We start from the raw sequence: 24,324 nt of genomic DNA, 5'->3' as shown, positions 1-24,324 counted from the left end.
ACTACTTTTGACCAAGGCCCATAGAGTTCTAGTCAAAACTAGAAAATATGGTGCCATTTGGGACAAAGTGTGGGTCAGTACAAAAATAACTGCTTCATTGAAAGTGACCATAAGTTAGTTAACTATTTTGTGGAAAAAATACAGTATAACTTTGCTTACATGAGGTTATCTTACGGTCTTTACCGGGATGCGTCATTCAAGTATTTAGTTTATTTTCAGTAATACATATAGTAATACACAAGAAGTGCGAATGCTGGCTAACTGAAGGTGTATGAAAAGACTTTTACTTTTTACTTCACTACATTCCTTATGAAAATATTGTACTTTTTGCTCCATACATTTTCCTTGACACCCAAAAGTACATGTTACATTTTGAATGCTTTTAGCAGGACAGGAAAATAGTCAAATTCACGCACTTATCAACTGAACATCCCCGGTCATCCTTACTGCCTGTGACCTGTCGAGTCTCTAAACACATGATTAGCTTGTCAATTATATCTGAATGTTGGAGTATACCCCTGGCTTTACGTACATTTTTTAAAAATATTTTAAAAATGGTGCCGGCTTGTTATCTTAATGTAAGACATTTTGAAATGATTTTTACTTTTGATACTTAAGTATGTTTTAGAAATTACATTTACTTTTGATACTTAAGTACATTTTCAAACAAATACTTTTAGCATTTTACTCAAGTAGAATTTTACTGCGTGACTTTTATTTTTACTTGAGTCATTTGCTATTAAGGTATCTTTACTTTTACTCAAGTATGACAGTCCACCACTGCGTAGAAGATGCACCAAGTTAACAGTATTAGTGGGTCAATTTCCACAGCAACCAGGAGTGTTGAAGAATGAGGCTAAACTTCTCCTCTGTTTTGGTCCCGTTGCTACCATGTTGTAGCAGCATGAAGCTGCGCGCGTACATGTCCTTGGCTTACATTGTAAGATTTGTATTTCAGGGTGCACGGAGACAGTCTGGGAGTTGGGTCTCTCCTACATGTCCTTGGCTTACATTGTAAGATTTGTATTTCAGGGTGCACGGAGCCAGTCTGGGAGTTGGGTCTCTCCTACATGTCCTTGGCTTACATTGTAAGATGTGTATTTCAGGGTGCACGGAGCCAGTCTGGGAGTTGGGTCTCTCCTACATGTCCTTGGCTTACATTGTAAGATGTGTATTTCAGGGTGCACGGAGCCAGTCTGGGAGTTGGGTCTCTCCTACATGTCCTTGGCTTACATTGTAAGATGTGTATTTCAGGGTGCATGGAGCCAGTCTGGGAGTTGGGTCTCTCCTACATGTCCTTGGCTTACATTGTAAGATGTGTATTTCAGGGTGCATGGAGCCAGTCTGGGAGTTGGGTCTCTCCTACATGTCCTTGGCTTACATTGTAAGATGTGTATTTCAGGGTGCACGGAGCCAGTCTGGGAGTTGGGTCTCTCCTACATGTCCTTGGCTTACATTGTAAGATGTGTATTTCAGGGTGCATGGAGCCAGTCTGGGAGTTGGGTCTCTCCTACATGTCCTTGGCTTACATTGTAAGATGTGTATTTCAGGGTGCATGGAGCCAGTCTGGGAGTTGGGTCTCTCCTACATGTCCTTGGCTTACATTGTAAGATGTGTATTTCAGGGTGCATGGAGCCAGTCTGGGAGTTGGGTCTCTCCTACATGTCCTTGGCTTACATTGTAAGATGTGTATTTCAGGGTGCATGGAGCCCGTCTGGGAGTTGGGTCTCTCCTACATGTCCTTGGCTTACATTGTAAGATGTGTATTTCAGGGTGCACGGAGCCAGTCTGGGAGTTGGGTCTCTCCTACATGTCCTTGGCTTACATTGTAAGATGTGTATTTCAGGGTGCACGGAGCCAGTCTGGGAGTTGGGTCTCTCCTACATGTCCTTGGCTTACATTGTAAGATGTGTATTTCAGGGTGCACGGAGCCAGTCTGGGAGTTGGGTCTCTCCTACATGTCCTTGGCTTACATTGTAAGATGTGTATTTCAGGGTGCACGGAGCCAGTCTGGGAGTTGGGTCTCTCCTTGCCGGATTCCTTGGAGAGTCGATAATGGTGGCAGTAGCTGCCTGCTATGTCTATCGAAAACAGGTAAGATGCACAGCATAAACCACATGGCGATCTGGGGCCTAATTTATAACACATTCGTAAGCACATATTTGATAGTAAATGATGTGTTCAACAATATCCATAGCAACAATTTGATTTATGAAAATATGCCATTTATATAGATTGTGCATGAAAATGTGGGATTTATAAATGAAACCTGCTTATTTGTGACTAACACTTTATGGGTGTTTACAATACTTAAACCACATTTTCACATATTTTAAGAAAAGATCGTATGCAGAAATCTACTATAAAAACGTAAGAACTTTTTAGAAATGAGCCCCTGATCCGCTAATGTTGCACCATGAATGAATCTGGATCAGGGGCTCATTTAGAAAATGTTCTTACATTGTTATAGTAGATTTCTGCATTAACTTTACCAGCAATTTTGCGATTCACTTGCAGTAAACCGTGGGAACCCAACCTGATTCAGGACTCCACATAGACCTTAAATGCAGATGTTTCATAATGATATTTGTGTATTAGTCATCAAACCTGGAAAAGTTAATGGCATGGGAAATATTACTATTATTTAACAGAGCACAAATATGTTATACTGTATGTGGCTTGTTATTGCTACAATTATCCAGTTGTAAACTCTCCTAAGAGAAGCAAGTAAGAAAGAAAGTAATCATTATCAGTTATCACGTGAAATAAAAAAATACAACATTTTAAGTGTTTATAACTCAGGTGATAAAAGACATTTTTCCTCCATGTAGAAAAAAAAGAAAGACACAGAAGTTGAAGAGGTGGGGGAAGGGGAAGAAGACTCGGCACCAATGAATGATGTGCGGCCCCGGCGACGAATGGACGATATCGTGGAGGAAGATGAGTGAGCCAAGGATGCTGAAGGACTCTTGAAGGACATGCTGGGGGATAGTACAAGGGAGTTCCCTTGTTTTACTGGGGCAGTTTTTCAATCATTTTTGGCAGCCTGTTGATACCCCCCGTTTAACCTTACACAGTTTATGAGGTTTGGAGAGTATCTAAGCAACACTCCTTTATGTTTCATCTGATTGCTACCAAGCCAGTGAAGCACGGTAAAGATGCTAACTTGTACCAAAGCAAATGTTACCCATTTAACTCCATATGTTCGCCAAACTTTTCTGTGCTGCCGTCCTCTACTTTTATGAGCTATTATGAGGAAACACACAATGTTTACTGTACTGTACAACTTCAACCGCTTGGAAAACATATATTTTGTTTTACTTTGAATGTACAAGATAAATCATGTAGAATAAGTAATGAGGCTGAGGTAGGTCTTTGTGTTGTGACCTTTTAACTTTATTTATTTTGGCTGTACACCAGTTGGGGAACAGTTTATGGTTCCCAATAATAAACAATAAAATAACATATATGATATATTAACCACAGATTCTATCAAAGTTGAGAATGAAAAAGGGGAGTTTTAAATAGTTTCCTGGTGTGCGAGTGATGGTTTGGTGCCATTATAAAACATTTATATTATAATGTTGTTGATGTAAGAAAACATCGTCAATTTCTGTATAAGTGATGTTAACTGAAATGGTGGGTTGGGGGGGGTTGACTTGACAACAGTTGTTTCTTGTTTTTATATCATGTCTGTTGTAGTATTCTGTTTGATCTCAGGATGTAACTCCATGATACCTACCGTGTGGTGGTGTCGTTGTTGACCTCCTCCCCCACACCCATTCTGTATTATGAACTCTCCGTTGCCGATGATGCACAAGTATTTAAAAGTGTCTGAAGCTTCTGTACGTTTTCTATAGATTGTAGTGAATAGCGAAGTCTTACCAACTCATGGGGCCTTCTGTATTTCAAAATATGACCGCTAAAAGCCCTGTCCAGTGTAACAAGAGCAAATATGACTTCTCTTATTGTTTTCTATCAAAGGGACAGATCTATTCTACAAACAGGGTGATTCTGTTGTTTCATTTCCCTCTGAGAGTGTTTTTACTGTAGGCTAGTATTTTGTCCCCTTACATTCAGTGGCTGCTAAACATTTTTAGCTAGGCATTCAAAAGTTCCTTTCTTACCCAAGGACATCCACACTTTTGTGACTGAATTGCCGTAGCATGGATAAGATATATATGATAATAAGACCACTGCAGTCGGTTTTGGATCTGTACCTCATTTAGATAGGAAGCTATTGCAAACAAGTCTTATAAGTAATCTATATTATAATACTGTGAAACATCAACTCGGGGATTTGCGTCCTAGAAATGTTGAAAAGATTTTCTTAATTTTGGGCTCAGAAGAGGCACATAGACCAGAACCACAGGCTACTAGATTCCACTGTTTGGTATTTTGGTTTATTTTACCTGACTTTTTTTTTTGTGTGGTCGGTAACTGGAGATAGATTATCTGAGGTGTCAGGAGACACTAGAGTCACTCTCCATCACAGGAGGTTGGTGGCACCTTAATTGGGGAAGACGGGCTTATGGTAATAGCTGGAACAGAAAAATGGAATGGTATCCAACTAATTTGATGCCATCCCATTCCCTTCATTCCAGACAGTATTATGAGCTGTCCTCCCCTCAGCAGCCTCCTGTGCTCTCCTCTAATATATCATGGTGAGAGTTAGTCAATCATTCTCCACCAATCTATCAGTCAGTCATTCTGCACCAATCTATTAGGTCACAGACAGACCGGTAGGATTGTCGACCGTCTGCCGGCCGGGGGCACCTCTTGCACAGACGGCCGGTCATAATTTGCAAACCGATTCTACATTTAGAAGCAAGCAAAAATGACTTCCGTCAGTCGCTATAACACACCGCGCCGACAGCAAGCGAATGGCGAACCAAAAGCCCCTTACTGTGCAGACCAACAATCAATCTGCTGAGTTTTCTCCTTTAGAGTCATTCTCCATTTAAACAAGACCAGAGTCAGTCAATCTCCACCAATCTATCCCAGAGCCTTAGACAATCTCCACCATAGAGTTAGATAGAGGACACATTTTTGCCATTATGGCATCTGTGACAGCCTCAATGGCGCTGCCCATGCTATCTCCATTTAAAGCAGTCAATTGTCTTATTCTTTTGTGTTTGGAAAAAGCGTAAACCTAATTGCTTTGATGTACCGCCACCTGCAGTGCTGGAGTCCTGAACTAAATTTTGTGTGTAATTTATTTATTTTCGCCACTAGATGGCGGTGATATAGACACTTAAAGACATTTACGAAACATACGCAAACCAATTTGAAGAAGACAGTGCTCTAAGTATTGGCTGATTGCTTCCATTGGCATCCCCACCCAGTTGACCACATTAAAATGTTGGAAGCCCTCAATAGCAAAGTCCATGTTATCCAATCTCAACTCAGCAAAAAAAGAAACATTTTCAGGACCCTGTCTTTCAAAGATAATTCGTAAAAATTCAAATAATAATAATTCTTCATTGAAAAGGGTTTAAACACTGTTTCCCATGCTTGTTCAATGAACCATAAACAATTAATGAACATGCATCTGTCGGAACGGTCGTTAAGACACTGACAGCTTACAGATGGTGGGCAATTAAGGCACAGTTATGAAAACTTAGGACACTAAATAAGCCTTTCTACTGACTCTGAAAAACACCAAAAGAAATATGCCCAGGGTCCCTGCTCATCTGTGTGAACGTGCCATAGACATGCTGCAAGGATGCATGAGTACTGCAGATGTGGCCAGGGCAATGAATTGCAATATCCGTACTGTGAGACACCTAAGACAGCGCTACAGGGAGACAGGACGGACATCTGATCATCCTCGCAGTGGCAGACCATGTGTAGCAACACCTGCACAGGATCGGTACATCCGAACATCACACCTGCAGGACAGGTACAGGATGGAAACAACAACTGCCCGAGTTACACCAGGAATCCACAATCCCTCCATCAGTGCTCAGACTGTCCGCAATAGGCTGAGAGAAGCTGGACTGAGGGCTTGTAGGCCTGTTGTAAGGCAGGTCCTCACCAGACAGCACCGGCAACAACGTCGCCTATGGGCACAAACCCACCGTCCTGGACTAGACAGGACTGACAAAAAGTGCTCTTTACTGACAAGTCACGGTTTTGTCTCACCAGGGGTGATGATCGGATTTGCATTTATCGTTGAAGGAATGAGCGTTACATCGAGGCCTGTACTCTGGAGCAGGATCGATTTAGAGGTGAGGGGTCCGTCATGGTCTGGGGCGATGTGTCACAGCATCATCGGACTGAGCTTGTTGTCATTGCAGGCAATCTCAGCGCTGTGCGTTACAGGGAAGACATCCTCCTCCCTCATGTGGTACCCTTCCTGCAGGCTCATCCTGACATGACCCCCCAGCATGACAATGCCACCAGCCATACTGCTCGTTCTGTGAGTGATTTCCTGCAAGACAGGAATGTCAGTGTTCTGCCATGGCCAGCGAAGAACCCGGATCTCAATCCCATTGAGCACGTCTGGGACCTGTTGGATCGGAGGATGAGGGCTAGGGCCATTCCCCCCAGAAATGTCCAGAAACTTGCAGGTGCCTTGGTGGAAGAGTGGTGTAACATCTCACAGCAAGAACTGGCAAATCTGGTGCAGTCCATGAGGAGGAGATGCACTGCAGTACTTAATGCAGCTGGTGGCCACACCAGATACTGACTGTTACTTTTTATTTTGACCCGCCCTTTGTTCAGGGACACATTATTCAATTTCTGGTAGTCACATGTCTGTGGAACTTGTTCAGTTTATGTCTCAATTGTTAATCTTGTTATGTTCATACAAATATTTACACACGGTAAGTTTGCTGAAAATAAATGCAGTTGACAGTGAGAGGATGTTTCTTTTTTTGCTGAGTTTACATAGGTAGTAGTAGGTGAGTCAGACAGACAAAATGTATCTAATTTGCTTATTTCTCAGCGGTGCCAACAGCAACCTGCCTCGGCCTCCTCACCTAATTCAAGTTCAAAAAAGTTAGGTGAATCGGATGGAAAGTGAGTGTGTTGTTTGAGATGGATAAACAAAAGGCAAGACCAAGTGGTGCACAAAAACGCAGCAAATAAACTTAATCTGATCAAGCCCGTAACAAATTACTGAAGATCAGCAGATCAGCAAAGCTACCACCTCGTCCTCGACTGATATAATACCAGCGCAGGTGGAGGCCTACTTAAGCAACAGCTATATATGTGTAACAACAGACTGACAGGGGTGAGACAATTAATTGTAATTTATCTTGTGTTGTTTGCAGGTGCACTATCCTTCTGACCCTATACAGCCAGGTCCCATCTACTTTTTAACTCCTCGCAAGTGTGCCTTGTTTGGTGTCTGCTGTGAAGGAAAACCACACCAAGTCAACTACTTGATTGATGAAGGCATGTCATCCAGCAAAGGCAGCAGAGCAGTCATCATGTGAAGGACAGCATTGTGACAGCGGTCAACATTCCACAGCTGGTTGGACTAGAGGAGGGTACAGTGCTGGTGGAAAGCTATGGCTGGCAACAACACCTGACTCCGTACTTCAGGCCGCAGCCACAGTTCAAACAGTACCAGCACTTCAGGTGAATATCATTTTCATTGCATTGCATGAGGTTATTCTTCTTATCTAAACTTGGGAGGTGAATTGATGTTGTACAAGGTTGTAATGTATTGTTTATTTTTCCTGTTTTACAGCTTCAATGCTCTGGAGCCTTCTGCTATTGTCGCTGTGGACCGTTCAGATTCAGTCGGGACCAGGATTCAGCAGCTGCTCCCATAGATGGGAGGAAGCCATCTCTGCACTAAGCTATCTCTGCACTTAGGGAAAACTGAAGCAATTATTTTTGGATCCAATCCTAAATTTGTGGAGTTAGGAGGTGAGGTGCTGACTACTATAACCTTTTTTTTGCTACTTGGGATGTATCGGGTGCACCTCAGCCACGCTCAAGGTACTAAACAATATCAAAACCGCCATCGATAAAAGACAGTACTGTGCAGTCGTCTTCATCGACCTGGCCAAGGCTTTCGACTCTGTCAATCACCGTATTCTTATCGGCAGACTCAATAGCCTTGGTTTTTCTGACGACTGCCTGGCCTGGTTCACCAACTAGTTTGCAGACAGAGTTCAGTGTGTCAAATCGGAGGGCATGTTGTCCGCACCGCTGGCAGTCTCTTTGGGGGTACCACAGGGTTCAATTCTCGGGCCGACTCTTTTCTCTGTATATCTCAATGATGTCGCTCTTGCTGCGGGCGAGTCCCTGATCCACCTCTACGCAGACGACACCAGTCTGTATACTTCTGGCTCTTCCTTGGACACTGTGCTAACTAACCTCCAAACGAACTTCAATGCCATACAACACTCCTTCCGTGGCCTCCAACTGCTCTTAAACGCTAGTAAAACCTAATGCATGCTTTTCAACCGTTCGCTGCCCGTACCCACCCGCCTGACTAGCATCACCACCCTGGACGGTTCCGACCTAGAATATGTGGACAACTATAAATACCTAGGTGTCTGGCTAGACTGTAAACTCTCCTTCCAGACTCATATTAAACATCTCCAATCCAAAATCAAATCTAGAATTGTCTTTCTATTTCACAACAAAGCCTCCTTCACTCACGTCGCCAAACTTACCATAGTAAAACTGACTATCCTACCGATTCTCGACTTCGGCGATCTAATCTACAAAATAGCTTCCAACGCTCTACTCAGCAAACTGGATGCAGTCTATCACAGTGCCATCCTTTTTGTTACCAAATCACCTTATACCACCCATCACTGCGACCTGTATGCTCTAGTCGGCTGGCCCTCGCTACATATTCGTCGCCAGACCCACTGTCTCCAGGTCATCTATAAGTCTATGCTAGGTAAAGCTCCACCTTATCTTAGTTCACTGGTCACAATAACAACACCCACCCGTAGCACACATTCCAGCAGGTATATGTCACTGATCATCCCCAAAGCCAACACCTCATTTGGCCGCCTTTCCTTCCAGTTCTCTGCTGCCAGTGACTGGAATGAATTGCAAAAATCGCTGAAGTTGGAGACTTTTATTTCTCTCACCAACTTTAAACATCAACTATCTGAGCAGTTAACCGATCACAGCAGCTGTACATAGTCCATCGGTATATAGCCCACCCAATCTACTAACCTCATCCCCATACTGTTTTTATTTCATTTACTTTTCTGCTCTTTTGCACACCAGTATCTCTACTTGCACATCATCATCTGCAAAATTTATCACTCCAGTGTTAATCTGCTAAATTGTAACTATTCACTCCTATGGCCTATTTATTGCCTACCTCCTCATGCTTTTTGCATGCACTGTATATAGACTTTCTTTTCTCTACTGTGTCATTGACTTGTTTGTGTTATTGGCTTGTTTATTGTTTACTCCATGTGTTACTCTGTGTTGTTGTCTGTGTCACACTGCTTTGCTTTATCTTGGTCAGGTCGCAGTTGCAAATGGGAACTTGTTCTCAACTAGCCTACCTGGTTAATTAAAGGTAAAAGAAATTAAACTGGGGGTTATAGCATTTCTTTCACATGACCCATCAATTTAGACAAGTGTGTCGGGTAAGCATCATCTAATATTTTTCTCTGGATACTTTCTGTTTATCTGGAATTTTTCCTTTTGACCTCACATATGAATCCTTAACGAGATGGGTGGGGCTAAGGCTTAAGAGGGTGTGAACAATGCTGAACGGGTGTAGACAAAGGAGCGCTATCCAGTAGGTACCAAAATATTCAAAGGCATTTTCTTATAAGGGATTTTACAAGTTTGTAAACTTTCAAAGCAGAATTACTTTCCCATTGTTCCTCGAAAAATGCAGTATATGATATACCAAGTCTCTACTTTTATCCAATGTAAAAAAAAACAATTTCAAATTTTTCTACATAAGAACGATTTGAGCCGGTTGGTCACATTTGCACATTATTCTTAAAAAAGTGTTTTCAAGCTCTGTGAAGTTGGTTGTTGATCATTGCTAGACAGCCATTTTCAAGTCTTGCCTTAGATTTTCAAGCCGATTTAAGTCAACACTGTATCTAGACCATGCAGGAACATTCAATGTCGTCTTGGTAAGCAACTCCAGTATATATTTGGCCTTGTGTTTTCGGGTATTGTCCTGCTGAATGGTGAATTCATCTCCCAGTGTCTGTTGGAAGCAGACTGCAACAGGTTTCCCTTTAGGATTTTGCCTGTGCTTAGCTATATTTAAATTATATTTATCCTAAAAGAAACTCCCTATTCCTTGCCGATGACAATCATACCCATAACATGATAACATGATGCAGCCACCACCATGCTTGAAAATATGAAGAATGATACCCAGTGATGTGTTGTGTTGGATTTTCCCCAAACATAACACCTTGTATTCAGGACCAAAAGTACATTTCTTTGCCACATTTTTTGCACTTTTACTTTAGTGTCTTTTGTAATATTTTTATTCTGTACAGGCGTCCTTCTTTTCACGCTTTCATTTAGGTTAGTATTGTGGAGTAACTACAATGTTGTTCATCCATTTCTCAGATTTTCTCCTATCACAGCCATTAAACACTGTTTTAAAGTCACCATTGGCCTCATGGGGAAATCCCTGAGCGGTTAGCGTCCTCTCCGACAACTGAGTTAGGAAGGACGCCTGCATCTTTGTAGTGACTGGGTGTATCGATACACCATCCAAAGTGTAATTAGTAACTTCCCCATGCTTAAAGTGATATTCAACATCTGATGTTTTATGTTGACCCATCTACCATTAGGCGCCCTTCTTTGTGAGGCATTGGAAAACCTCCCTGGTCTTTGTGGTTGAATCTGTGTTTGAAATTCACTGATTGTCTGAGGGACCTTACATATAATTGCATGTGTGGGGAACAGAAATTAGGTAGTCATTCAAATCATGTTAAACACTATTATTGCACACAGAGTGAGTCCAACTTAATATGTGACTTGTTAAGCAGATGTTTACTCCTGAATTTATTTAGGCTCGCCATAACAAAGGGGTTGAATACTTATTGACTCAAGACATTTCAGCTTTTAATGTTGTATTTATTTGTAAACATTTCTAAAAACATAATTCCACTTTGACATTATGGGTTATTTGTAGGTCAGTGACACAACACCTCAATTGAATCCATTTTAAATGCAGGCTGTAGCTCAACAAAATGTGGAAAAAGTCAAGGGGTGTGAATACTTCCTGAAGGCACTATAGCTATATATAGTAGGCTAGATTGCATTGTCTGCATAATAAAACAATCCCTAGAAAGCTATTGTTTTGACAGTGGACTGGTTGTATTATTTTGCATTAATAGACTGGTTTTACGCAGCACAAACGTTATATCCAAGTTGTGAGAGAGCGTGAGGACGGCTAAGGTAGGCTACAGGCCTACAGGACAGTTGTATATATAAATCAAATCTGATTAGTATGCTGTTGCATCAACAACAAAAAAGAATATGCAATGTTTTGAATTTCACACTTAATTACTCAATTACTGTGGTTTCTCTTACTTAGACAACCCTGTCCAAATGAAAACATTTGGCTGCTTTTATTTGCAATCTGAAGAGCAGGCGGTGGGGGTGCAAGGATAGGGTTTCCCTGAGCCAGATGAAGGCTCAGTGCCTGTAGGAGAGCTCGTTGAATCAGACAATCAGACAGTCACCACCATCCGTAGTACGCGCTCCAGCAGGTGTATCTCACTGATCATCCTTAAAGCCAACACCTCATTCGGCCGCCTTTCGTTCCAGTACTCTGCTGCCTGTGACTGGAACAAATTGCAAAAATCGCTGAAGTTGGAGACTTTTATCTCCCTCACCAACTTCAAACATCTGCTATCTGAGCAGCTAACCGATCGCTGCAGTCTATTCCATAGACAAATGCCTGTATAGGAAAAGGTGCCCCTCGCAGTACTGTTTACTCTTGGGATTTTACAAGACATAACACTCACTCTGGTATTGTAACTGTGCTGACCCCATCAATATGAAAAATATAACCTGGGGCACGATCATTTAAGATGTCAAACATATAATGACGTTTAAGTTGGTCCACTCTGGGCTCCAAAATCCATGCTCTTGACCTTGAGTAAATTCTATATCATTCAGTAATCTAATGTTCACGAGCGATCTTTTAGACATTATTTGATTACCTATGTCCCATTGGCAACTCACTGGTCCATGGTCAGACAGAGTGATGGGTTGTATGTTGCACTTAGTTACGCTATGAGCCTCAGATTTGTATGTGAAAAGTAGTCATTTCTAGAATAAGTGTTGTGTGGGTTAGAATAAAATGTTAAGTCCTTCTCCCTAGGATGCTCATGGAGCCAGATATCCACCAATCCAGCCTCAACACAGCTATTCTTAAGTGCTTTACTCATTTTGGAGAGAGGAATGTTGGTTGCAGGAAGTTTGTCTAGATAGTGTGACGTGAAATTCTAAGGATGAGAGGGACTGTAAATTCTTCCAATAATACCTTATTATAAGATGTGCAACAATTGAGCAATTAACTTCATTCAATTAGTTCAATGCTGAAAGACCAACGAACAAGAGTTGGCTCTCTCCTTTTATAGAAAGTACATCCTCTTATCTGTGTCAGTTAGCAGATGTGCAGGGCCTGGGAACAGAGTTGTAAAATGTAATTTAGCTCTTCTGTGCAGATCAAGATAGCTGATATCTCTACCAGTCTCTGTTTCTCACTGCAACTCCCACATACCTACATTCCTGCCGATCATAGACACGGGAGACAAGTCACACAAGACAACTTTGTATCAGTAAAAATATTAGCATATAACTATGGACAATCTTTAAATAAAAAACAGCATATGACAAATTACACACTATTGTATCCTGATAACAATGTCCCGATCGTGGTTATACAACCTACATTTCAAATGACAGTCCTTAGTGCTTCACGTTGAGTCTATCACTCAAATTCAAAACCCTCAACTTAGCACACACTATCACAGTTAGAATGTACATTTACAAACCGTATATTCATCTTATATTTCCAGCATTAACTATTCTCATCACTTGTGGTAAATGACAGATTGGTATCTCAATACATTCTTAGTCTAAATTACTATACATTTCGCAGTGTGCAGACCTCCACTGTCACGCCCTGGTCGAAGTATTTTGTGTTTATCTTCATTTATTTGGTCAGGCCAGGGTGTGACATGGGTTTTTGTATGTGGTGTGTTGGTATTGGGATTGTAGCTTAGTGGGGTGTTCTAGTTAAGTCTATGGCTGTCTGGAGTGGTTCTCAATCAGAGGCAGGTGTTTATCGTTGTCTCTGATTGGGAACCATATTTAGGTAGCCATATTCTTTGTGTGTTTTGTGGGTGATTGTCCTTAGTGTCCTTGTTCCTGTGTTAGTTTACACTAGTATAGGCTGGTTCAGTTTTTGTTACGTTCTTTGTTTTGTAGTGTTTGTAATTGATTCGTGTTTTACATTTGTTTATTAAACATGGATCGCAATCTACACGCTGCATTTTGGTCCGACTCTCCTTCACCACAAGAGAACCGTTACATCCACAATCAACCTGATACCCCAAATAAACAATTTTGGATGAGCCTAAAAAAATTACAGGCACAGTTGACCACTCCCCTTCACCGCATTCATTCTTCCATTCCTGGCATTTCATGTTCTTCTTCAGATAGTGTTTCAGTTCGGGGTTAATCAAATCAAATCAAATCAAATCAAATGTATTTATATAGCCCTTCGTACATCAGCTGATATCTCAAAGTGCTGTACAGAAACCCAGCCTAAAACCCCAAACAGCAAACAATGCAGGTGTAAAAGCACGGTGGCTAGGAAAAACTCCCTAGAAAGGCCAAAACCTAGGAAGAAACCTAGAGAGGAACCGGGCTATGTGGGGTGGCCAGTCCTCTTCTGGCTGTGCCGGGTAGAGATTATAACAGAACATGACCAAGATGTTCAAATGTTCATAAATGACCAGCATGGTCGAATAATAATAAGGCAGAACAGTTGAAACTGGAGCAGCAGCACAGTCAGGTGGACTGGGGACAGCAAGGAGCCTTCATGTCAGGTAGTCCTGGGGCACGGTCCTAGGGCTCAGGTCAGTTGAAACTGGAGCAGGAGCATGGCCAGGTGGACTGGGGACAGCAAGGAGTCCTCATGTCAGGTAGTCCTGGGACATGGTCCTAGGGCTCAGGTCCTCCGAGAGAGAGAAAGAAAGAGAGAAGGAGAGAATTAGAGAACGCACACTTAGATTCACACAGGACACCGAATAGGACAGGAGAAGTACTCCAGATATAACAAACTGACCCTAGCCCCGACACATAAACTACTGCAGCATAAATACTGGAGGCTGAGACAGGAGGGGTCAGGAGACACTGTGGCCCCATCCGAGGACACCCCGGACAGGGCCAAACAGGAAGGATATAACCCCACCCACTTTGCCAAAGCACATCCCCCACACCACTAGAGGGATATCTTCAACCACCAACTTACCATCCTGAGACAAGGCCGAGTATAGCCCACAAAGATCTCCGCCACGGTACAACCCAAGGGGGGCAACCCAGCCAGGCCGACCACAACAGTGAATCAACCCACCCAGGTGACGCACCCCCCCAGGGACGGCACGAGAGAGCCCCAGCAAGCCAGTGACTCAGCCCCGTAACAGGGTTAGAGGCAGAGAATCCCAGTGGAAAGAGGGGAACCGGCCAGGCAGAGACAGCAAGGGCGGTTCGTTGCTCCAGAGCCTTTCCGTTCACCTTCCCACTCCTGGGCCAGACTACACTCAATCATATGACCCACTGAAGAGATGAGTCTTCAGTAAAGACTTAAAGGTTGAGACCGAGTTTGCGTCTCTGACATGGGTAGGCAGACCGTTCCATAAAAATGGAGCTCTATAGGAGAAAGCCCTGCCTCCAGCTGTTTGCTTAGAAATTCTAGGGACAATTAGGAGGCCTGCGTCTTGTGACCGTAGCGTACGTGTAGGTATGTACGGCAGGACCAAATCAGAGAGGTAGGTAGGAGCAAGCCCATGTAATGCTTTGTAGGTTAGCAGTAAAACCTTGAAATCAGCCCTTGCTTTGACAGGAAGCCAGTGTAGAGAGGCTAGCACTGGAGTAATATGATCATATGTTCAAAGTGGGTGACCCTAGATAATGTCTCACCTGAGCCACCACTGTCCTTTACAGTCCATTATGTTTTGTCCATTTTCCTACCAATGCACCAGCAAGTTTGGATGGGATCTCTCTCCATGCTCACTTCACGTGGACTCATGTCGCACTCCTGAGAGAAAAGGCAGTTGATAGCTTTGACTGGATGCTGTGTACGGGTTGCTGACTCGGACTCGGGTCTCACAGTAGAAGTGGTGCAGGACAGGGCCGTAGCGAACGCCATTTTCACAATTACTTCAGCCAGTTAGGGGGGAGGTTGAGGTTCACACTGTTCTTGGTCGAATTATTCCTTCCATCTCGACACCATCACCATAACCTTGAGAGAGGACAGACCAGAACAGTTTAGGACATTTCTGATTCAGGAAATCCAGACAAATGATTTACTGTAAAAAAAAGTATTACTACTACCAACATTCTTAATACAATTTCTAAAACAAATGTCTACGAGAATAACTAGACGTTTTTTTTTTTTTTTTTTTTTAATACTCCCCTATTACGTATCTGGTGACCTCACCGCAGAGATACCGGGTCAGGGAGTTAGAGGGACAATCCTTAGGGAGACACCCCGACCATACAGCAGACCCAATCTGGTGAGATCCGTTAGTGAAGCAAAGACAAAAACAAGACCAACCAAAACGACAACAGCAATACACATATGTGACCGACCGACCGTCTTATGTAGCAAAACATTTTGTGTTTTTTTTCCATTGGCTGAAAGTAGAGACTCAGAGCTACAAAATGGTATATCATACACTACAGTTGAGGAACAATGGGAAAGTCATTCTGCTTAGAAAGTTGATAAACTTGTAAACTCACTTCTGAAAAAATGTCCTTTCGGCACTACTACTGGAGAGCCCTTTTTGTCTACACCCATTCAGCATTGTTCACACCCTCTTAGGATTTAGGATTTCATCTCTTTAAAGGTTGATCAGACCATTCTGTACTAACATTAGCTTGCTAGCTACTTCCAGACACAAATGACAGAACAGCTCACTCAACATTACTCACCCTAGCCGAGCTGGTTAGGCTGTTATGTTATCCAAAGCGTTGATGACGGCAACCGAACAGATTTTCTGTTCGTAAATTCAAAACGTGTCGCTCTCGGAGCAGAAACTGTACTGCTGGCAACAATTTAATTCCTCTTTTTTTTTTTTACTGACACCATCCATATTCAACGTTTGTAAATTCAGCAGTTACTTTGGCACACTCAGACGAGAGTGTTCTGAAAACCAGAGTACAAACGGTTGGTGTCTTTTTATGTGGCTAAAATAACTAGACAAATTCAGTTTGTCTGTGATGTGTACGCCGAGGAACTTAAAACTTACTACCCTCTCCACTACTGTTCCATCGATGTGGATAGGGGGGTGTTCCCTCTGCTGTTTCCTGAAGTCCACAATCATCTCCTTAGTTTTGTTGACGTTGAGTGTGAGGTTATTTTCCTGACACCACATTCTCTAGTCCTTACACAGGAAAAATAGCTCGCTTAGCTATGTAAATTAGTTAATACAATAAAGAAACTGATAACTATTAATCCGTAGTACAATGTTAGCTGGTTAGCTATATGATAGCATATTTTTTATTCTTCTACACTTTCTTTAAAAATTGGGATATGCACTTCTGAAATAAGAAGCATTTAGCTACCTCACAGTTAGCTTTTCAGTCCGTTTCTAGTGTGTTGTTACCAACATTTTGGGGGTTGAACTGGCTGCTACCGTACAGTACACACTTTTTGATTGCATGCTACCATTGGTCAAAAGTGAGAACTCAGCCCAAGGGGGCGAGAAGGGTCTGACAAGGGGGCATTTCCTGACAATGGGGCGTTCCCTGACGCCCCTTCTTTTTTCTTATTTTAGTCCCACGAACTACCCTGTACAGTAGGTGGGGGAAACACACCTTATAGGTTGTAGTCTGCCAATAAACCTCAATGAAGAAAAGAAAATGCCATGTATTTTTCTGAGCCTTTGAAAGCCTTTCCGCATTGCCAACTGCCATTTAAAAACCAAAGAAGTAGAGAAAGAAGGCCTTTATACACATCTCCTACCTGACTCCAGCGATCAACAGATCTAGTGCTCCGACATAATCAGAAGGTCAAATTTAGTTAGATGAATCAATAAGATGTGCTATGTCTTACTTGTGTTTCGAATAATCATGCAGTAGTGCAGAGGTTTGCAGCGTATATAACCGGTGAAAAACTTACTGAATGAAGCCAGTCTAGCTGCTGGCTTGCTTTGCATGTAAGCCTGTGAGACAAAATGACGGCCGTTATTTTTGTGTTTCCGTGTGTATAATCATCCATGTTTCCCACAATGTCATTCAAATGTTATTCACAGTGAACCTCAACACCAGCTAAGGAAGGGAGAAGTAATTGGAAGAGAGGGAGAGAAAGGACATGCAAACTCAATTAATCTTTTCTTGAATCATATCTCCTTGCCTCCTTTTCAGCTGTATCGATCATGTAAGTTGGGAGCAGTAATACTGAGATGAAATATTTGTCTGCCAAACTTGCTCCCACCATTATGAAATGTAGTGTTGTTCATTATTTCGCTTTCTTCATCATCCCAGAAACGGATCAGTGGGGGAAGCTATGCTCTTCTAACCTACACCGTGTAATGAACACGATGGGAGACAGAGAGCTGGTTTGAAGTGTAGGGCGAAGCAGGTGTTTATTGTAAAGGACCACAGGAGGAGGCAGGTGGCTGGGTCCAGGGGCAGGCAGAAGGTCATACACAGGAGGAGGCAGGTAGCTGGGTCCAGGGACAGGCAGAAGGTCATACACAGGAGGAGGCAGGTAGCTGGGTCCAGGGGCAGGCAGAAGGTCATACACAGGAGGAAGCAGGTAGCTGGGTCCAGGGGCAGGTAGCTGGGTCCAGGGACAGGCAGAAGGTCATACACAGGGGGTCCAAAATACAACAGTACAGGCAGGGAAAAGCATAGTAACGTTATCCGTGAGATCAGGCAATAGGTTGATAATAGGAAATACAGGCAGGGAAAGTACAGGCAGGGAATAGGCAAACGGCGTAGTTAGTGAGCAGGCAAAAACTATCATACAGGGAAGGAGTAAATTACGGGAAAAACAGAGCTCTGAAAGTGTGTCTGAAAGAAAAACAATACTTCACAATGATGGGGTGCAAAGAACTGAACTAAATAGTGTGTGATCAGAATTCAGGTGAGTGGGATCTGGAGAGTGAGCTGCGTTCAGGGGACCTATGTGTTTGAGAGTGTGAGCTGGAAAGTGAGCTGCGTTCAGGGAATCTACATGTTTGAGAGTGTGAGTTGGAATCAGACGTTACTTACAATTTTCCCAACTGTCTATACATTTCAACACAAGATTTAAATAATTGTACACAATTCTAAAATTATTTAATTAAATTGATATGAAATAAATGTCTATTAGATTCAATCTTATTAAACTGAAGCAGAAAGACTGACATTCATTAAAATTGGTTACCCAGGTTACTCTGGGAGAAGGGAGCACCTAATGGGATTCTACTCGGACAACCCTCATCCGGGATTCTGCAATCCATTTTGCATGACTGTGGATGGGTTCTGTGATTTACAAGCTCTCCCTCTCAAACGACCATAATTCCAATGGACATGGAGTGCAGGATATGAGTGGGTGTAATGGATGAAAACCCGTGTGGGGATGTGTACTATTTACTACAAGATGAAAATGAATTAATAGAAGGGGTGAGCAACCCAGTCCTGATTGTGGTAGTTCTGAGTGTCACGTTACTGACTTACACTGCTCTGCAGAGATTATCAACAAAACCTATACCCAGAGACCCAGAAGCACATGTACGCGGTTCGGGGGTTTGCTGAAGCTGCTCCCGACAAGCCCAGGTCGCATTACTACACTGATATGTCCTGTCCAGTGTGCTTACATTAGCCTGCACTGCCGGTAGAAACCAACTGTGGCCACCTCTTCTGTGGTTCCTGTATAGTTGCATATGGGAGGTCTGGGACTTGGCTTGGTGCTATTAACTGTCCCATCTGTAGACAAATGGCTACATTGCTTTTCCTGCTCTTCCAAGACCACGCCTCACTGCAGCAGGTCCAGGATGGGTAAGCTGAGCCAATACTCATCTTGTAGGATCTCAACGACTACAACCGGTGATTCTCTGGCCAGCCCAGATCGCTCATGGATTGCCTGTGGGACGTCCCCACTCTGCTGCGCCACGCCTTCGGGGAGATGTTCTCCGTGAGCGGCCCCTTCTGGATGTTCTGTATTCATATCCTGTGTCTGGTGGGGCCTCCCTGCTGGACTTCATCCCCAAGGCCTTGTTCAGCCTGCTAGGCTTCATGGACGACTCCTTTGTCATCTTGCTCCTCTTCATCTTCATCATGTACCACAAAGTGATGAGTCAGAGACTGGCAGGTTGATGAACAGCCACGGGGCAGGAGTATGCAATCAATCCCATACCTCTTTATATCATGTCAGGTCAAAGACACTGTGAGGGTCAGTGCTCTTTTTCTATTGCTTTGGACTTCCATGGGGCCCAGATAACAGTCTTTTGTATTGCCTGTGGGGACTATGGCTGGACCTGAAAAAGGAACATACACTACATGAACAAATGTGGACACCTGCTTGTTGTTAATCTCATTCCAAAATCATGGGTATTAATATGGAGTTGGTCCCCCATTGCTGCTATACCAGCCTCCACTCTTCTGGGAAGGCTTTCCACTAGATGTTGGAACATTGCTTCCATTCAGCCACAAGAGCATTAGTGAGGTCGGGCACTGATGTTGCGCGATTAGGACTCGCAGTCGGTGTTCCAATTCATCCCAAAGGTGTTCAATGGGGTTAGGATCAGAGCTCTGTGCAGGCCGGTCAAGTTCTTCCACAACGATCTCGACAAACCATTTCTGTATGGACCTCGCTGTGTGTACGGGGGCATTGTCATGGTGAAACAGGAAAAGGCATTCTCCAAACTGTTGCCACAAAGTTGGAAGCATAGAATCATGTAGAATGTCATTGTATGCTATAGCATTAATATTGCTACAGCAAGGGGCCGAGCCTGAACCATGTAAAACAGCCCCAGACCATTTTTCCTCCTCCACCAAACTTTACAGTTAGCAATATGCATTCGTGCAGGTAGAATTCTACTGGTATCCACCAAACCAGATTCGTCCATTGGACTGCCAGATGGTGAAGCGTGATTCATCACTCCAGAGAACGAGTTTCCACTGCTCCAGAGTCCAATGTTGGCGAGCTTGCACCACGACAGCCGATGCTTGGCAATGTGCATGGTGATCTTTTGGTTGCGTGCAGCTGCTCGGCCATGGAAACCCATTTCATGAAGCTCCTGACGAACAATTCTTGTGCTGACTAACCATTTTTATGCACTACGCGCTTCAGCACTCTGCAGTCCCGTTCTGTGAGCTCGTGTGGCCTACCACTTCGCGGCTAAGCCATTGTTGCTCCTAGACATTCCCACTTCACAATAACAGCACAAACCGTTGACCAGGGCATGTCTATCAGAGCAGAAATTTCATGACCTGACTTATTGGAAAGGTGGCACCCAATGACGGTGCCACGTTGAAAGTCACTGAGTTTTTCGGACCATTCCACTGTCAATGTTTGTCTATGGAGATTTCATGGCTGTGTGTTTGATTTTATTCACCTGTCAAGCAACGGGTGTGACTGAAATAGCCGAATCCATTAAGTTGAAGGGGTGTACTCATAATTTTGGCCATGTAGTGTACCAGCAGATAACAACAATAGTTGTCCAGTGAGAGTTTGAGATGTACGGGGGAAATCAGCCGAAAAGTATACTTCTTTTGGTAAGGGTACTAAAAGCAATATACAAATAAAATAAATCAACATCTTATTATTTCATCACCTGATCTGATGAGATGTAATTCGACTGATCTGAAGTTAACATTTCGTTCATGTTTGTAACTTGTAAGGGTTTTCTGGTGAAAGAGAAGCGGACCAAAACGCAGCATGGTGGTTATTCATGTTCTTTAATTTATAAAGAAACTACACATGCGATAACTAACAAAAACAACAAACGTGAGAAAACCTAAAACAGTCCTATCTGGTGCAAACACAGAGACAGGAACAATCACCCACAAACACACAGTCGAACCCAGGCTACCTAAGTATGATTCTCAATCAGAGACAACTAATGACACCTGCCTCTGATTGAGAACCATACTAGGCCGAAAACACCCAACTCACGCCCTGACCATACTAACTAAATACAAAACACAGGAAATAAAGGTCAGAACGTGACATAACTATAGTTATTTTGGGTGTGTTTGTGAAGTACAATGCAATCTCTATCTCCGATAATAATCAAAAACATCCAAAAACAGTAAGTTATGTTGAACTTTGTCGCCACACCGAAGTTTACACATTGTTTGATTGGGGAGAAATGCATTGCTATAGGAAGCAATAGCGACATGGAATCTCTCGTCATTGATTACTTTTACAGCTGTGGTAGTTGGAGAACACACTGGTAATAAAAACAAATGTATATTTTGTTGATAAAGCGTAACACGGGAATATATTCAATCTCTCTTCCCCCTTCAACAGCTAAAATTGATGAATTAGTTTTCACTCCTTCAATACCCCATAATGACAAAGCAAAAAACAGGTTATTAGACATTTTTGCAGATTTATAAAATAATAAAAAATAAAATATCACATTTACATAAAGATTCTGACCCTTTACTCAGTACTTTGATGAAGCACCTTTGGCAGCGATTACAGCCTTGAGTCTTCCTGGGTAAGATGCTACAAACTTGGCACACCTGTATTTGGAAAGTTTCTCCCATTCTTCTCTGCAGATCCTCTCAAGCTCTGTCAGGTTGGACAGGGAGCTTCTCTGCACAGCTATTTTCAGGTCTCCCCAGAAATGTTAGATCGGGTTCAACTCCGGGCTTTGCTGGGCCACTCATTCAGACATTCAGAGACTTGTCCCGAAGCCAGTCCTGCTTTGTCATGGCTGTGTGCTTAGGGTCATTGTCCTGTTGGAGGGTGAACCTTCGCCCCGGTCTGAGGTCCTGGGTGCTCTGGAGCAGGTTTTCATCAAGGATCTCTCTGTACTTTGCTCCTGACTAGTCTCCCAGTCCCTGCCGCTGCCACCACCATGCTTCACCGTCTTGATGGTGCCAGGTTTCCTCCAGACGTGATGCTTGGCATTCAGGTCAAAGAGTTCAATCTTGGTTTCATCAGACCAGAGAATCTTGCTTCTCATGGTCAGAGTCCTTTGGGTGACTTTTGGAAAACTCCAGGGGGGCTGTCATGTGCCTTTTACTGAAGAGTGGCTTCAGTCTGGCTACTCTACCATAAGGGCCTGATTGGTGGTGTCACGGATCTCTCTGGAACTTTCATCACGCACACCTGTCCCCTATTCCCACGGATTAGTATTTGTATATATGTGCCCTTTGGTTTCTGTTGGGGGTCGATTATTGTTACAATATCCGTTGGTGCGTGTGAATACCTGTGTGTTGTGTTTTGGGCTTTCGCGCCCTTGTGGATTGCGCAGATGATTACCGGCCTCATCCCGTGTCTTAATCATCGTGTGCATGTTTATTTATTCAAGGTACTCCTCGCTCTTTTGTTTGGGTTTCAACTCTGTGTTTTTGTTACGTGTTTGTTTGGCGTTCTTCCCTGTGCACGGCACGCTGTAATTTACACATTCCTGCGTCTGTCTCCCGAATCCTTCATGCCAGAGTGACAGAATAATCGACCATTAAGGGAGACAGCGGGAATGGCCCATCCGACTACGCTGTGACTGGTCCGTCCGGCACCGCCGCAACTTCGGCAGCTGCAACTGGCCCGTCCAACGCCACTGCTACTGGTCAGTCCGACGCTGCCACTACTTCGGCATTGTCAACTGGCCCGTCCGACAACGACGCAACTTCGGCTGGTTGTTCCAAACTTCGGAGGCCCCTGTTCTTGGGGACCTTCAATGCTGCATTTTTTGGTACCCTTTCCCAGATCTGTGTCTTGACTCAATCCTGTCTCGGAGCTATACGAACAATTCCTTCGACCTCATGGCTTGTTTTTTGCTCTGACATGCAGTGTCAACTGGTGGGACCTTATATAGGCAATTGTGTGCCTTTCCAAATCATGTCAAATCAATTGACTTTACCACAGGTGGACTCCAATCAAGTTGTAAAAACATCTCAGGGATGACCAATGGAAACAGGATGCACCTGAGCTCAATATTGAGTCTCGTAGCAAAGGGTCTGAATACTTATGTAAATAATATGAATTTTTTTGCTAAAATGTATAAAAACCTGTTTTTGATTTTGTTACCTTTCTTGCCTTGCCTCTAGACCGCAGTCGGGATGGCTCAGGGGAGCCTTGACTTGCTAGCTCCAGGGCCAGAGCAATTTACAGATGCTCTGTGGTAATTCCCACATTTGGGGATCTTATCCGCTGCTAATGACAAGCTAGTCTGGAATTCCATATACACCAACTGTAAGTTGGATTTGAGTCTGGAATTCCACTGAAGTAGTTAGCTTTTATTAAAACTTGTACATCATTTGAAGTAGTCCGAATGACAAAATAAAATAGTTGGCTAACCGAGTAAAAAGAGTGTGGCTCACAGCTCCATCCCCATCACACACAATTGCATTCAAAACCGAAAGGTAATTTACTAAATTACCCATAATGCACTTCAGTGTTTTAACCTCTTGCTCCTACCTGACACGCAGGCGTCCCATCTCGAGCTCTGGAAATGCAAATGCGCTACGCTAAATGCTAATAGTATTAGTTAAAACTCAAACGTTCATTAAAATACACTTGCAGGGTATTGAATTAAAGCTACACTCGTTGTGAATCCAGGCAACAAGTCAGATTTTTAAAATGCTTTTCGGCGAAAGCATGAGAAGCTATTATCTGATAGCATGTAACACCAAAAGACCCGCAGGGGACGTAAACAAAATAATTAGCATAGTCGTCGCTACACAAACCGCACAAATAAAATATAAAACATTCATTACCTTTGACCATCTTCTTTGTTGGCACTCCTAGATGTCCCATAATCACTATTGGGTATTTTTTTCGATTAAATCGGTCCATATATAGCCTAGATATCGATCTATGAAGACGTTTCATAACGTCTAAATAGCGTTTAAATAGCGTCTAAATAGCGTTTCATAACATAACGTCATTTTTTAAAATTCAAAAAGTCGACGATAAACTTTCACAAAACACTTCGAAATACTTTTGTA

The 24,324-nt window shown here is 43.0% G+C and overlaps 1 protein-coding gene, 1 long non-coding RNA gene and 1 pseudogene across 4 annotated transcripts in view; 2 read left to right on the top strand and 1 right to left on the bottom strand.

Annotated features, from left to right (window-relative positions):
* ankhb (ANKH inorganic pyrophosphate transport regulator b) overlaps nt 1-3,625 on the top strand; it is a 97,589-nt gene extending 93,964 nt beyond the window's left edge. For all 3 annotated transcript variants that reach the window (XM_035800591.2, XM_052477343.1, XM_035800593.2), the window contains 2 exons: nt 1,995-2,094; nt 2,832-3,625. In XM_035800591.2, the coding sequence (XP_035656484.1) occupies nt 1,995-2,094; nt 2,832-2,948 (217 nt within the window). In that variant the 3' untranslated portion in view covers nt 2,949-3,625. The remainder of the gene's footprint in view (nt 1-1,994; nt 2,095-2,831) is intronic.
* The window catches only part of LOC127911077 (uncharacterized), a 133,985-nt gene extending 117,175 nt beyond the window's left edge, over nt 1-16,810 (bottom strand). Inside the window, exons 1-2 of the long non-coding RNA XR_008077585.1 lie at nt 15,650-16,810; nt 15,130-15,451 (exon numbers count right to left, since the gene is read on the bottom strand). This is a non-coding gene — a long non-coding RNA (uncharacterized LOC127911077). The remainder of the gene's footprint in view (nt 1-15,129; nt 15,452-15,649) is intronic.
* Nucleotides 16,811-18,756: 1,946 nt separating this feature from the next.
* LOC118401642 (E3 ubiquitin-protein ligase RNF170-like) lies at nt 18,757-19,515 on the top strand (annotated as a pseudogene).
* Nucleotides 19,516-24,324: the final 4,809 nt, after the last annotated feature.

Source organism: Oncorhynchus keta, chromosome 23, assembly GCF_023373465.1.
Source record: "Oncorhynchus keta strain PuntledgeMale-10-30-2019 chromosome 23, Oket_V2, whole genome shotgun sequence".
In the NCBI taxonomy this organism is placed as follows: Eukaryota; Metazoa; Chordata; class Actinopteri; order Salmoniformes; family Salmonidae; genus Oncorhynchus; species Oncorhynchus keta.
This window is presented reverse-complemented; position numbering and strand designations above follow the sequence as displayed.